This window comes from Hemicordylus capensis, chromosome 2 (assembly GCF_027244095.1).
Source record: "Hemicordylus capensis ecotype Gifberg chromosome 2, rHemCap1.1.pri, whole genome shotgun sequence".
Taxonomy (NCBI): Eukaryota; Metazoa; Chordata; class Lepidosauria; order Squamata; family Cordylidae; genus Hemicordylus; species Hemicordylus capensis.
In genome coordinates this window covers 232,399,263-232,412,613 of record NC_069658.1, presented here as the reverse complement: position 1 = coordinate 232,412,613, position 13,351 = coordinate 232,399,263, and the positions used below count along the sequence as shown (strand labels likewise).

Genomic DNA, 13,351 nt, shown 5'->3' with positions numbered 1-13,351 from the left:
CCTACTGGGATGTCAAGCATCCCCTCCAGGTGTTTTTTGCTGCCTCCAGGAGGGTCTTCTCGGCTGAGGCTCCTGCTATGGGATGCTCTTCGCAGAGATGCCAGACTGATGCCTGCTCACATGTCTCTTTAGTACCTGGAGAAAATATACCTTTTTATATCCCCTGTCCATTTAAAAACATCATCTGAGGATGTTGTTCTTCATCCAGACCAGCTTCCTGATGGGCACTATATCTTCTACTGCTTTATGTCAGGGCCACTCAGCTTTGTCCCTCAAGCTGGTGTTGGGCTACAACTTCCATAATTCCTGGCTATTGGCCATTGTGGCTGGGGATTATGGGAGTTATAGTCCAAAAACAGCTGGGGGAGTCAAAGTTGAGCAGGCCTGCTTTAGGTCTTTATTTTCCTTAGTTTTCTTGTCCTCTATTAAAAAAAACAATAAAACACCTTTGTAATGTCTGCCCTGAGGGGATTTCTACCAGAGTAGCGTGACATATCAATATAATACTTTCCTTTATTTATTTACGGCCAATGGGCAAAACAAAACAACAACACAAACAATAAACATATAATACAAATCAATGATCCATTCCCTTTCTTCATCCCTCTTCCCTTTCTCCTCTTTCAGGCACTGGGTATGTTAGCCAACATGGCCACTGATCCCCTGCAGGCAGAGAAGGCTCCGTCACACACCAGGCAGAGGCTGCTCTTCAGGGGGATCCTGTGGGAGGAGAAGGGGGATGGAGGAACCACCTCTCTGGGTAAGGATGATTGGGGAGTATTTCATCTCGGCCTTCTCCTGAAATCCCTGGATTGCTTTTACGTTCCCTTTAAGTCTCTGTGCAAGAGACGCTTTTCTCTAGGCTCTGTTCAGTTTTCAGTAATTTCACACTGAGACTCCAAAAAATATTGTCGAGACAGATTGATTTCACTCCAGTCACTGAAATGCAAAATGCCAAAAGCATAAAAGACATTTCCTTTCTTTACCTCACAGGCTGTGAAATGTCTCTGAACATTCTCTCTAGTCCTTCTCCTCTTGTTGGTGGAGAGGAAGGTGTTGCTGTGCGGTCACCGGATCAGGTAGGGGAAGCATCATGGAAGGAGGGAGAAAGGCCTCACCTGTCTCTGGGTGGGGAAATAGCTCTGTCTTTCCCTTTTCTCTTTTGCTCAAATACGCTTCCTTAGAAGACAAAAGTTGCCTCTAAAGAGACCTTGAAAGCAACTTTGGAAGATCCTTTAGAGGAACATCCAGCCATGACATTAATAACAATATCCAGATAGAGAAAATGCTTTCTTCATCTTTCAGGGACCCGTGTCCTTTGAGGAGGTGGCTGTGTGTTTCTCCGAGGAGGAGTGGGCTCTGCTGGATCCAGACCAAAGGGCTCTGCACAGGGAAGTCATGGAGGAGACTTCTGGGCATCTGGCCTGGCTGGGTAAGGCTCCCTCTTTCCTTTGGCTGATGGATGTGGAAGGCAGGAATTGTTGCTATTCCTGGTGCATATCAGTGCATTGTGAGGATGTTGTGGAGGATGTTAGCAGCTGGTCTACTTTCCTTGGACATTCTCCTTAGTTGAAGAGAAGAATGAGTCCCAACCTGAGCCTAAAAGGGGTCATTTCTAGAGATTACAGTAAAACACTCCTACTTTCCTCTTCCTAATGGGCAGAAGTGTCAGCTCACTTCAGCCCTTAACTGATGGCCCTGTTTTTGCTTCATTTGGTGGTGTCTGACATGGTCCCAGAGGGAACCTCCCTCCAGTTAAGGCTTCCCTGGCCTGTAGTGTGGCTGAGAGAAATACATGTGGCTTCCTCTACTAGACCTCCTTCTGGGACTATTTCCAATGCTGGTGAGGACTCTTTCAAAGTCTTTGCCACCCCTTCTTGGCCCTCTACGTGGCTGTGGTCTGGAGAACAGTTTTGACAGGCTGAATTGGGCTCCCTGAAGATTTGTTCTAGTTTGAACTGCAAAACCTCCTTTGTCTGTTTCTTTCAGTTCCGAAACATGAACTCACTTCTTGGTCAGAAGATCCATTTATTGAGGCCCCTGAGGAAGAGGAAGAGAGATCAGCAGGTAGCTGCGTTGCTTTGTTTAGGGGTGTGCACAAAACCAGTTTTCCCAGTTCAGTTCGAGGTTGAACTGGTTTCTAAGCCGATGCCCTCATTTGTGTATCGGTTCCATTGAACTGGATCCAATGGTTCATCCATAGTGAATAATTTGAATTCAAACTGTCCCATTATTCGCTATGAGTAACACCTAGGGACACCAAATTGGGTTAGTTGGTACGTCATGATGGGTGCTACCTATCAACCAACCCGCAAAGCTATTCGGCATTTGTGCAATTTTTAATGAATTTTTAAAAAATGTCCAGGGACATCAGCAGGTCAACTTGTGATTTATTGACCATAGACAAATTTTTAAAAATCATTAAAAAATAGCCCTATTGTCTAATTGCTTTGTGGGTTGTGTAGTAGGTATCACCCATCATGACATACTACACAACCCCTTTTGGTGTCCCCAGGTGCTACCCTTAGGAAATAATGGGCTGATTTGCATTCCCATAATTCCCTAACCCCTTTGACAGAAGGTTGAATCACATTAGAATAGCACTGCTGGATCAGGCCCAAGGCCTATCTAGTCCAGCTTCATTTGTCACACAGTGGCCCACCAGGTGACCCTGACTGAGTGTACCTGCAGAATGCACAGAACCCGACACATGTCATGGAGCAAATCTCTCACTGCAAATCAACAGCAGACAGAGATTTCACTACAACACCAGTGACCAGAAGGAAGGGCAGGCAAGCCTGGCAACCAATTTTTTCTCCCTTTGTCCATCTGAAATCCAGCAAAAGCAAGCAGAAATGGAGAGTTAGTGCTCTGAGATTGAAAAGCGTAAGCAACATGAGAGAAGTCTTCTTTCTACTTTTTGTGTATGCAGTAAGTTGGCCTCAGGTAGGGCTGGGCTCTGGCTGACAGCTTGCAGTGACACATGCCAGGGAAGCAGTCTAGACTCATCATGGACCAATGCATATGTGTGTGCGCGCGCCATGTGTGTTTGTTTGGCTGTGCTGCAGGAGAGCTAACAACAGAACAACAAAGCCAGCCAGCAAACCAAAAAAACCCATCCTCACAAGCCTGGTGTGCCCACACAAGCCGGCCATCAAGCCCAAACAAAACCACCTGTGCTCCACGACAGCCTCCAATGGGTGCTGGCCCTGGGGCTCTAGGCCATCATCATGGGCTGATGGAGTTCATCCATGTCTGTATGTGTCAGCAGCACTAACGGGCAGCCTGTGACCCATTTGGGATTGGCCAGGGTGAGCTGTTTTTGCAGCAGGTGGGGGTGACCATCAGTGTTCCCTCTAACAGGGATTCCCAGATGTTGTTGCCTTCAACTCCCAAAATCCCCTGCTGCAATGGCTTTTGCTTGGGGATTATGGGAGTTGTAGTCAACAGCATCTGAGAATACCTATTAGACGGAACACTGGTGATCATGAGTCACTCGCCCTCCACATCCAGCTCAGGGTAGCCCAGCAGGCGGAAATTGGCCTTCAGGAAGACCGGCTGCTCCACCAAGTCAGCATCCAAATGTGAGCGATGGGGTCTCACCACATCTCCGGCCCTCTCACTCTGGACACTGGTTGGGGAGCAAGAGAGGAGCCATCCAGCAATGGTTACCAAGTCCAGCCAGACTTGGCAACCCATTGCCCAAAACTGAACAGGATCCATCTTGGGGTCCTCCACCACCAGTTCCTGCAGGTACTGCAGAACACTCTGCTCGGCACCACTTCAGTCAGTGCCTCCATTACCACTGGCAAGGCGCCAAGGCACCCATTCCCCCTCCCTCCTCTGGCTTCCATTATTTGCGAAATCGCCCAGTTCAGGCAGTCTTCAGCCTGTTCCGGGCCTCAACCCCATGGCAACGGATATTTCTGAGGCCCAATGGGCCTCTGTGGGGCCGGGTCATGCATGGTGGCCTCCTGAATGGCCACCGCCACAGGAATGAGGCCCGGAATGGGCTAAAGACCACTTAAACCAGGCGATTTGGCAAATAATGGAGGCCGGCAGGGGGGAGGGGGAACTTCTGGGGACATCCCCCCAACCTTGGAGAAGCCCCTGGAGTGACGGCGGCGAGTTCTATTTCTGTTAATGATAAATTTTCAGAACAGGCTGGGTGGTTCGGCCTGATAACGAACCAAACCAGGGTGGTGGTGGTTCAGTCCGATACTGAGCCATTGAACCAAACAGGTTTGATGTTGAACAGGTTTCTTTCCAAATCTGTTCGCACATCCCTAATGTTCCATGCCTCCCCAGTGGTCAGAGTAGTCTCAGGTTCAGCCATCATCTTCTCCAGGCGAAGAGCAGCGGGCAGAGTCTGGTTCAGAGCTGCCGTCTCAGCACAAAAGGTGCTTGCCTCAAGGGAGAACGGCTCAAGTGTCAAGGCCATCTCAGAAAGGAGCTTCCACTCAGCACATGGGCACCATTATTGGTGATCAGGAAGCCCCTGCAGAAGTTTGGCTGCCTGGAGAGCCATTCCTCCACCTAGCGCTTGCTCCTCCGATGTTTGCTCAGTGGCCTGTGCCTCTACATGCAGCAGAAGATGCAGCTCTGTCTCCTTTAGGTCTTTCCCTCCAGCTCTTTAGGATGAGTCACTCTTGTCTCACAACCTAGAGAGCGGTCGGGAGACAGCAAAGGAGTAGCTACAGAGATTGGGACATAGAACATACAAAGCTGCCTTTGACTGAGACAAGCCACTGGTCCATCTAGCTCAGTATTGTCTACCTAGACGGGCAGTGGCTTCTCCAAGGTTGCAAGCAGGAGCCCTCTCTGGAGAGACCAGGGAGGGAATTCAGAACCTTCATCATTCAAGCATACAGAGGCTCTTCCCAGAGCAGCCCCATCCCAGTAAGGTAAGGTGTGCCGTTGAGTCGGTGTTGATTCCTGGCGACAACAGGAGGGGGTTTACCATTGCCATCTCCCGCACAGTATGAGATGATGCCTTTCAGCATCTTCCTATATCTCTGCTGCCCAATATAGGTGTTTCCCATAGTCTGGGAAACATACCAGCGGGGATTCGAACTGGCAGCCTTTTGCTCACTAGGCAAGTCCTTTCCCCGCTGTACCATTAGGTGGCTTAGGTAAGGGGGCAGGTTAAATTGATTGAAAATTTTTATTCCACCGGAGCGAAATGCCTCTGCAATACTGCAGCCTTTGGAGCATGTAGCTGGACTAATCAACAGACGCTGCTTAGCACATGGCAGGATTTGCCTCCACCCCCACCCCCCGCCATTACATCCTTTCCATGATTGTAAAACGTTAGATCAGCCCTGCTGTATCAGGCCCAAGGCCTATTTAGTCAATCATCCTGTTTGCCTCAGTGGCCCCCCAGATGCCTCTGAGAAGCCCACAGGCAGGAGTTGAGGACATGTGCTCTCTCCTACTGCTACTCCTCTGCAACTGGTATTTGGAGGCATCCTGTCTTGGAGGCTGGAGGTGGCCTATAGCCCTCCGACTAGTAGCTGTTGATAGACCTCTCCTCCATGAAGTTATCCAAACTCCTCTTAAAGCCATCCAGGTTGTTGGCTGTCACCACATCTTGTGGCAGAGAATTCCACAAGTTGATTATGCATTGCGTGAAAAAGTACTTCCGTTTATTGGTCCAAACTTTTGCCAGAATTTGTGTTCCTTTCTGTTCTCTTCATTTGGGCAGGCCTTCCAATTTAGGAAATAAGTCGTCTTCTCCTTTTTGGTTTCCTTGACTTTACCTGTTAGCCATGCTGGCATCCTCCTTTTTTGGTATACATTCTAACTGGGCTTCTAGTATTGTGGTTTTGAGTAAACTCCATGCATTCTGGAGTGCAGTGACCCTCCTGATTTTCCTTTTCAGTTTTCTTTTCACCATACCCCTTATTTGGGAGAAGTTTCTTCTGAAATTCAAAATGTCTGTGTTAGACGTCCTTGGTGATTCTCTCCCCATATGTATGCCTAATTTGATCACACTATGGTCACTGTTCCTTAAGGGGTCCATGAGAATGATATCATGTACTACATCCTGGGTGCCACTCAGGATTACCTTCTCACCAACTGTTCTAGGGCACAGCCCTAGATAGATTTGGGATTCTGTTGGTGTACCATCCACCCCACTGCCCAACGGACTCCCTAACTAAACTGATGGAGCTGGTCTCAGAGTTGGAATCTCCCAGACTTTGGGTGCTGGGGGACTTCAACATCTACTCTGGGGCTGGTTTGTCTGGTGTGGCTCAGGAGTTCATAGCGTCCATGACAACTATGGGCCTATCCCAATTAGTTTCTGAACCAACTCATGCTGCTGGCCACACACTCAGTGTGATCTTCTGCTCAGATCGGGAGGTGTTCCGTGGGTGGCGGGCCTTCTCTGTAGCTGCTCCTGGGCTGTGGAATGCACTACCAGCAGAAATCTGTAAACCGAGCTCATTATTGGCGTTCATAAGAGCCCTTAAAACCTATCTGTTTGGCTTGGCCTTCCAGGGTTTTTAAACTGTTGTAAATGTTCAGCCTGGTTCCCCAAGGTTTTTAACTGTTTAAATGTTTTAACTGTCAGTTGGTTTTATGCTGTTTTTATAGTTTTGATTTTAATTGTTGTTTTTATGTAAACCACCCTGAGCCATTTTTGGAAGGGCAGTATATAAATCGAATAAATACATAAATTCAGAGTATATCGAAATTTGACCTCACATAGACTGTGAATTTACCTAGTCTATGTGTGGGTAATCGAAGTCACTTATTATTACAGCCCTGCCTCTCCTTGACGCCTGCCTGATTGCTTCTGCAACTCCCAGTTACTGTCAGCGTTTGATCAGGAGGGCGATAGCACGTCCCCAGTAGCACATTTCCTTTCAGGCCTTGTATTGTCACCCCCAGGATTTCTGTGGAGGACTCCTTTCTTCCTAGGTTTTCTACCTTGTTAGATTCTATCCCTTCATACAGTGCCCCAACATACAGTGCTGCTCTACCTCCAAGACGCCCTGCCCTGTCCTTTCTATAGAGTTTATATCAGTGTCCCACTGGTTCTCACTGTTCCACCATGTTTCTGTTATGCCCACTATATCTATTTTGTGTGTGTGTTAGCAACCAAGCACTCCAGCTCGCCCATCTTGCCGTGGAGGATTCTGGCATTGGCATATATGCACCTGTATGCTGAACCTCTTACCTGGTGTCAGAGTTGCCAGAACCTAAGGAGTATACTCGTAAGCCAGAATTTGGCTTTTTAAAAGCCAAATCTGGCCACCTAGCCTGGTGTATGCTATCTTTCTTTTGGCTCTTTGACCAGCTAGCACAGCTCTTTATGTGGTTCTGCTCTGTCCCTTTCTGTTTTATCTGAATCTTTTCCACCTTCGCACCTTAAGGGGTGGCATTTGCCAAACTGGATACTGCCCAGCTCCTGTCGGCTATTCCCCAGGCATCATTTTAAAAGCTGTTCTGTGACCTTATTGATTTTAAGTGCCAGCAGTCTGGTTCCATCTTGGTCCAAGTGCAGCCCATCCCTTTTGTACATGCTTCATTTGCCCCAAAATGTATCCCAGTGCCTCTTGAATCTAAATCCCTCCATGCGGCACCAAAATCTCATCCATGCATTGAGACACCTCAGCTCTGCCTGTAATGCTGAACCTGTGCGTGGAACAGGTAGCGTTTCTGAGAAATGGGTCGTGTACTTCAGTATGCTAGCTATCAGCCTAAATTTGGCTTCCAAGACCTCCCACCTACATTTCCCTGCACCGTTGGGCACTCACCTGGAATGAATCCCCCGCTCAGGGTACTCTTCTGTCAAAGACACAAACACCTCCACTCAGCCAGAAATCAAACCCTAGAAAATCACCAGCCCTGTTTTAACAGCAATGCCATTAGTTGGGCTTTTCTTGGGTTGAGGCTTTGTTCCTCCCTCACCAAAATTCTAATTTTATTCCTGCAGGTAATCGTTGGAAGAACAGAAAAAAGGGGAAAGTGCAGAGAAGAAGAACTGAAGAAAAAGAGAAGAAGAATTCGGCAGCTTCTGAAGGGACAGGCTTCTGTGCAATTCCAGCTGAAGACAAGGCTAGTAATATTCCTCTAAGTGGAAACATCTTAACTAATGGATCACAGCTTAGTGCACATCACAGCATCCATACAAGCATGAAAGCATATCCATGCACAATGTGTGGAAACTGCTTCGGAAATTGGTTGAACTTGTATGAACATCAGAAAACCCATACAGGAGAGAAGCTGTGCTTGGAGTGTGGAAAGAGATTCAGTCATGATGATGCCCTTGCTGTCCACCAGTGTGTCTGCAAAGGAGAGAAACCAGATACATGCTCCAAGTACAGAAAGAGCTTCAGTGACAGAGATAAGCTTCCTTCCCATCAAAGTTGCCATACAGGAGAGAAACCCTATACATGCTCAGAGTGTGGAAAGAGCTTCAGTTGGAAGTCAAATCTTTCTGCCCATCAAAGAATCCACACAGGGGAGAAACCATATAAGTGTTCAGAGTGTGGAAAAAGCTTCAATCGGAAGTCAAATCTTAATGCCCATCAAAGAATCCACACAGGGGAGAAACCTTATATGTGCTCAGAGTGTGGAAGGAGGTTCAGGTTCTCCTCAAGTCTTACCATCCATCACAGAATCCACACAGGGGAGAAACCATATATGTGCTCAGAGTGTGGAATGAGTTTCAGTCGCACGGGCCTGCTTTCTGTCCATCAAATAATTCACACAAGGGAGAAACCTTATACATGCTCAGAGTGTGGAAAGAGCTTCAGTCAGAAAGGCCATCTCTCTGTCCATGAAAGACTCCACACGGGGGAGAAACCATATATGTGCTTAGAGTGTGGAAAGAGCTTTAGTCGGACGGACAAGCTTTCTGCCCATCAAAAAATCCACACAGGAGAGAAACCATATACCTGCTCAGAATGTGGACAGAACTTTGGCCGGAAGAGCTACCTTTCTGCCCATCAAAGAATCCACACAAGAGAATGTAGTGAGCAGTCTGCCAGCACTGATAAGAGTTAACAGGAAAGGAACACATGTCCTTGATTGCCAGACTGGCTACCCTAGCTCTTGACCAAACAATCAACCATGCAGGCGGGACTAGAGGGTAGTGATGTGTAAGAACTGGTTTGGGGGTCATTTTCCAGACAGTTCGGGGGGGGGTTCCTTTAAGGAGTAGGGAGGGTGCCATTACCCGCCCCTGCCAAAACCACTGGCGCAGGGCTGCAAGAAGCTACGCAGTAACCCTGTTCAAGCAGTTTCAGCAGTAGCACCAGCGGGGGAAATGTGGTGGTGGGGTAACGGCACCCTCCCTACTCCTTAAAAGGCAGCTCCCCTGCCACCGAACCGTTGGCTCAGTGGTTCGTGCACATCCCTACTAGAGGGCTCCTTGGGCTGGAGTTGTCCAGGCGAGAGGGGAATGATGGAGGCTGACCACATTCCGTCTGAGTCTGCAGAATCTTGCGAGACAGATTTGCAGGGGGTTGGATCTCGCCAGGGCTTTGGGGAGAGTCAAGGGGGAGAAAGTCAGGCTTTGGCTTTCAGAAGTTAGTGCAGGAGAAAGTATTGTTAGTAAGACTAACGTCAGAAGTTATTTTACTTCGTGTGTGTTGCTGTGCATTTCTTAAATATATGTTCCTTGTAACTGAAAAACCAAGATGAACTATGTGCCGCCTACGAAAAGATCTGGTCATTTTGAATGTTATTGCAACCAAGCTAAGCATTTCTAAGTGCAACCAAAAAGGTGAAACCTAAACCCCCTAGTTTGTAGAAACTTAATAAAAGATTTTTCTCTGTATTTACAAACCCTCATAGAGTGTTTTATTAACTCTTGGTGGAGGGGAATCCTCTAGTGCAGGCCTGCTCAACTTTTGCCCCCCAGCTGTTTTTGGACTACAGCTCCCATAATCCCCTGCCAGAGTAGGCAGTAGCCAGGGATTATGAGAGTTGTAGGCCAACATCTGCAGGAGGGCTGAAGTTGAGCAGGCCTGCTCTAGTGCAGTCTGTCTCCAAACAGGGACACTAAGCCAGCTATTGTTAGCTCACCATGTGCAGGCATACGGGTGGGGAGGAGCAGTTGTTTTTGTCTTTGCCTGTTAGCAGGAGGAAGTAAAGTCTGAAACTGGGATTTTTAATCACTCCAATTCCCGTTAAGCAAATTTATTAGGGAGTGATTTGGTGGCAGCAATTTAAACTGCCAGAGTCTCTTATTTATCTTTTGTCTTAAAAGTTAAAGATTAAACGACTGTGTGCAATCTGAGTCAGCTTCTCAGATTGCAGGGAGGGTTGACTCAGCTGATAAAGCCTCCCTCCTGAGTAGCTGGCCTTGACCGGTCAGTGGGTGGATTCTTTACAGAGAGAAATCCCTATACATGCTCAGTGTCTGGAAAGAGCTTCAGTTGGAAGGGTGGGATTTCTGTCCACCATAGAATCCACACAGGGAGACACCACATACATGCTCAGATTGTGGAAAAACTTTAAGAAGGCCAACTTTTCTGCCTGCCACGAACAGCATCCCGCCCTCCCAGTCTGGACACTGTTTGAGAAGAGTGTTAATGAAACTTTTCAGGAGTGCTGGCTAACCTCTTCAGTGGTACTTTTGGACTAGTGTGGTATATCAGTGTGACTATATGGAAGAGTCGATGACAGTGTCTGAGCCCCTCTAAGCAATGGGGACCTTGTCCTGGATGGCAATAGTCCCAGTTCAGAACTGGACGTACACTAGAGGGTGTAGTCTTATCTGCCACTGCTCTGTCCATCTCTGTAAACTCTAATCCTAAGTGAAGCCAGGGGGCCTTGAGAGGACTCATGTGTAACTTGGAACCAGCAAGCTGGATGCCAAAGATCTGGAGGACAGTGCAATCGGTAGGAGGTGGGAGCCAGGGCTCGGTAAAATGTGTGGAGGTATTCTTGGGCCGTCCTCATGATGTGAACCGGGGGACTGTTGCTGATCCTCCTAAGAGCCTGAACTGCTGAATGCCTGGCTGTAGTCCTTCTAAGGCTCCTTCTGACCATACTTTTTGATTGCTGGGGAAAACAATGGGGTTGCTATCAGCAAGGAAGTTTTTTCTCCCCCCCCCCCAACATGTTACCATTGTGGTGGACACTTATTTATTTATTAAAATTTCTTGTATACTACCCCCTCCAAAGATTTGGGCAGTGAACAAAAACAAAACCAGGTGGTTTTTTTTTTTTTTAAAGGTTAAAGGGCCACTGCCTGGCGAAAAAGGTATGTCTTAACAAGGGCCTTAAAAGCCACTAAGGAGGTGGCTGATCGAATCTGGTGGGGGTGGCGGGGGGCGGCCACAGAGAAGGCCCTGCTGCAGGCCCAGACCCCACACACCACACCAGGGCCGGGGCACTAAGGAGGGCCAGCTGAGAAGACCTCACAGGACTGGATCCAACCAGCTGAGAGAGGCGATCCCGGAGATATTCCGGTGCTAAGCCCATAAGGGATCTGTAGGTGAGAACCAGCGCTTTTAAACGGGCAGAGAACAGGCAACCAGTGCAGTGACCGTAAAAGAGGTGTAACACTATCAAATCTACGCCCCCATAAGGAGGCAGGCCGGGCTGCTGCATTCTGGCCTAGTTAAGGCTTGAATCGTTTTCAAAGGCTTCCCTAGGTAGAGCACATTACAAGTGTCCAAACGAGAGGTAACATTGGCATGAGCCCTCGTAGCCCCTGTGTTCCATGCCTCAATGAGTAGCACTGGTGAGTTGCCTACTGGATTGCTGGGAAACTCCCCGAGTGGCATTTTTGGTGCTGTTTTGCCTCCCCTAACTCCCCCTTTGCGCTTCTCCTGCATGTCCCATTGCTAGATTCGCAGCACTCTCCTCTTTGGGCTCCCCTCCCCCTTTCTTTCCCCCCCTTCTCTCCTTTCGCCTTCCCTGGCTAGTTTGGAATCTCTCTCTGTGAGTGGAATTGCTGGTGGGGCGCTGGCAGCAGAGATTCAAGGGAGGGGCATGCTCCAGGGCCTGCATGTGTCCGGCTGCACCTCTGAGTAATGGCAGGGACTCAGGGAAGGCAGAGAGAGTTGCAAGCAGGCAGGTAAAGATGGCTTGTGGCAGGCAGTGGGTGGGTGCGGAGGCCAGTGGACAGCAAAGCATCATCTTCCCCTCAGCCAGGAAGGCACCACTGCAGACAGGTGGAGGTGGTCCACCCCCCCCCAACCCACACACTCCCAAATTTGACTACCTGGCTGCTATAGTACGGTGAAGCACCTGCACTCACCCACACATGGACTAATTTACTTGGGCAGGTGGGCAGCAGTGCTGGTGTCCCCCCAGAATTGGTGCCCTAGGCAATCACCTAGATTTGCATCCTCTGCTGCCTTAAGCTCCACCTCCGACGGGTTATAGGTAAAACAAAACTCTCTTCCTCTACATCACAAAAGAAATCAGTTGTGGATGATGAAGGCAAATGCATCATGACTTTGAAAAGGCTAACATCCACTTTATTTTCAAGTTTCACATCATTTATCACAACCTGTTTCTAAGCAGATACTCGTTAACCCCTGCTAACTGGGCAAAGAGGCACCTTTCAATGTGGTAATTCTCTTTATTTAGCAAGGGAAGAGTAACTGGCCCTATCTACCACCGGCACAGTACCTCCAGTGACTGTTGCTGGTGTCTATCTTGTGTTTCTTTTTGGATTGTGAGCCCTTTGGGGACAGGGATCCATCTTATTTGTTTGTTGTTTCTCTGTGTAAACCACCCTGAGCCATTTTTGGAAGGGCAGTATAGAAATCAAATGAATGAATAAATATGCTTAACGTAAATTATGGACTGCCTGCAGCTAATACAGTTGTCACCCAGTCCAGTTTTGCATGAACTTATTTTCTGGTGTTACTGATATAACTGACATATCCCTGTCGGTTGCGTTCTGCACGAACTCTTCAAGAACAAGTTTTTGCTGCCCACATATTTTTTTGTAAAGGCTGTATCCTGATGAATTTGATCCAGTGTAAACAAGCTTAAGACTTCTTTCTGGAACAGTGCCTTGCTAAATCTCATTCTAACTCACTTTGTTTTTATTCTGGGCCTATTAAAGGGGCACAGGACTCCCCTTTTGGTTAAGGAGAGTTACAAAAAACAGGTTCTGCCAGGTTAAGTCTCAACTTTTTCTTCTTTATAAATATGACAGATTGAGAAATGGTGATGTGCACGGAACCTCAAAGGTGTGCTATGATGCCGGTGGGGATGCCTCTTTAAGGGTGGGGGAGGGTGCACTTACCCCTCCCGCCGGCACTGGATTTTTAGCAAAATCCATGGGGTGGTAGCATATCGCCCTGCTGCCCCTTCCCCCCGCTCTTGGCTGGAAATATCGCCTGTGTGTGTGCCTGTTGCATGTGCAGTCGCG

General features: G+C 48.1%; 1 protein-coding gene across 10 annotated transcripts in view; it reads left to right on the top strand.

Moving 5' to 3' along the window:
• LOC128344275 (zinc finger protein 154-like) overlaps positions 1-9,790 on the top strand; it is a 30,139-nt gene extending 20,349 nt beyond the window's left edge. For all 10 annotated transcript variants that reach the window (XM_053294090.1, XM_053294082.1, XM_053294088.1 and 7 more), the window contains 5 exons: positions 628-760; positions 994-1,079; positions 1,306-1,432; positions 1,990-2,067; positions 7,943-9,790. In XM_053294090.1, the coding sequence (XP_053150065.1) occupies positions 628-760; positions 994-1,079; positions 1,306-1,432; positions 1,990-2,067; positions 7,943-9,015 (1,497 nt within the window). In that variant the 3' untranslated portion in view covers positions 9,016-9,790. The remainder of the gene's footprint in view (positions 1-627; positions 761-993; positions 1,080-1,305; positions 1,433-1,989; positions 2,068-7,942) is intronic.
• Positions 9,791-13,351: the final 3,561 nt, after the last annotated feature.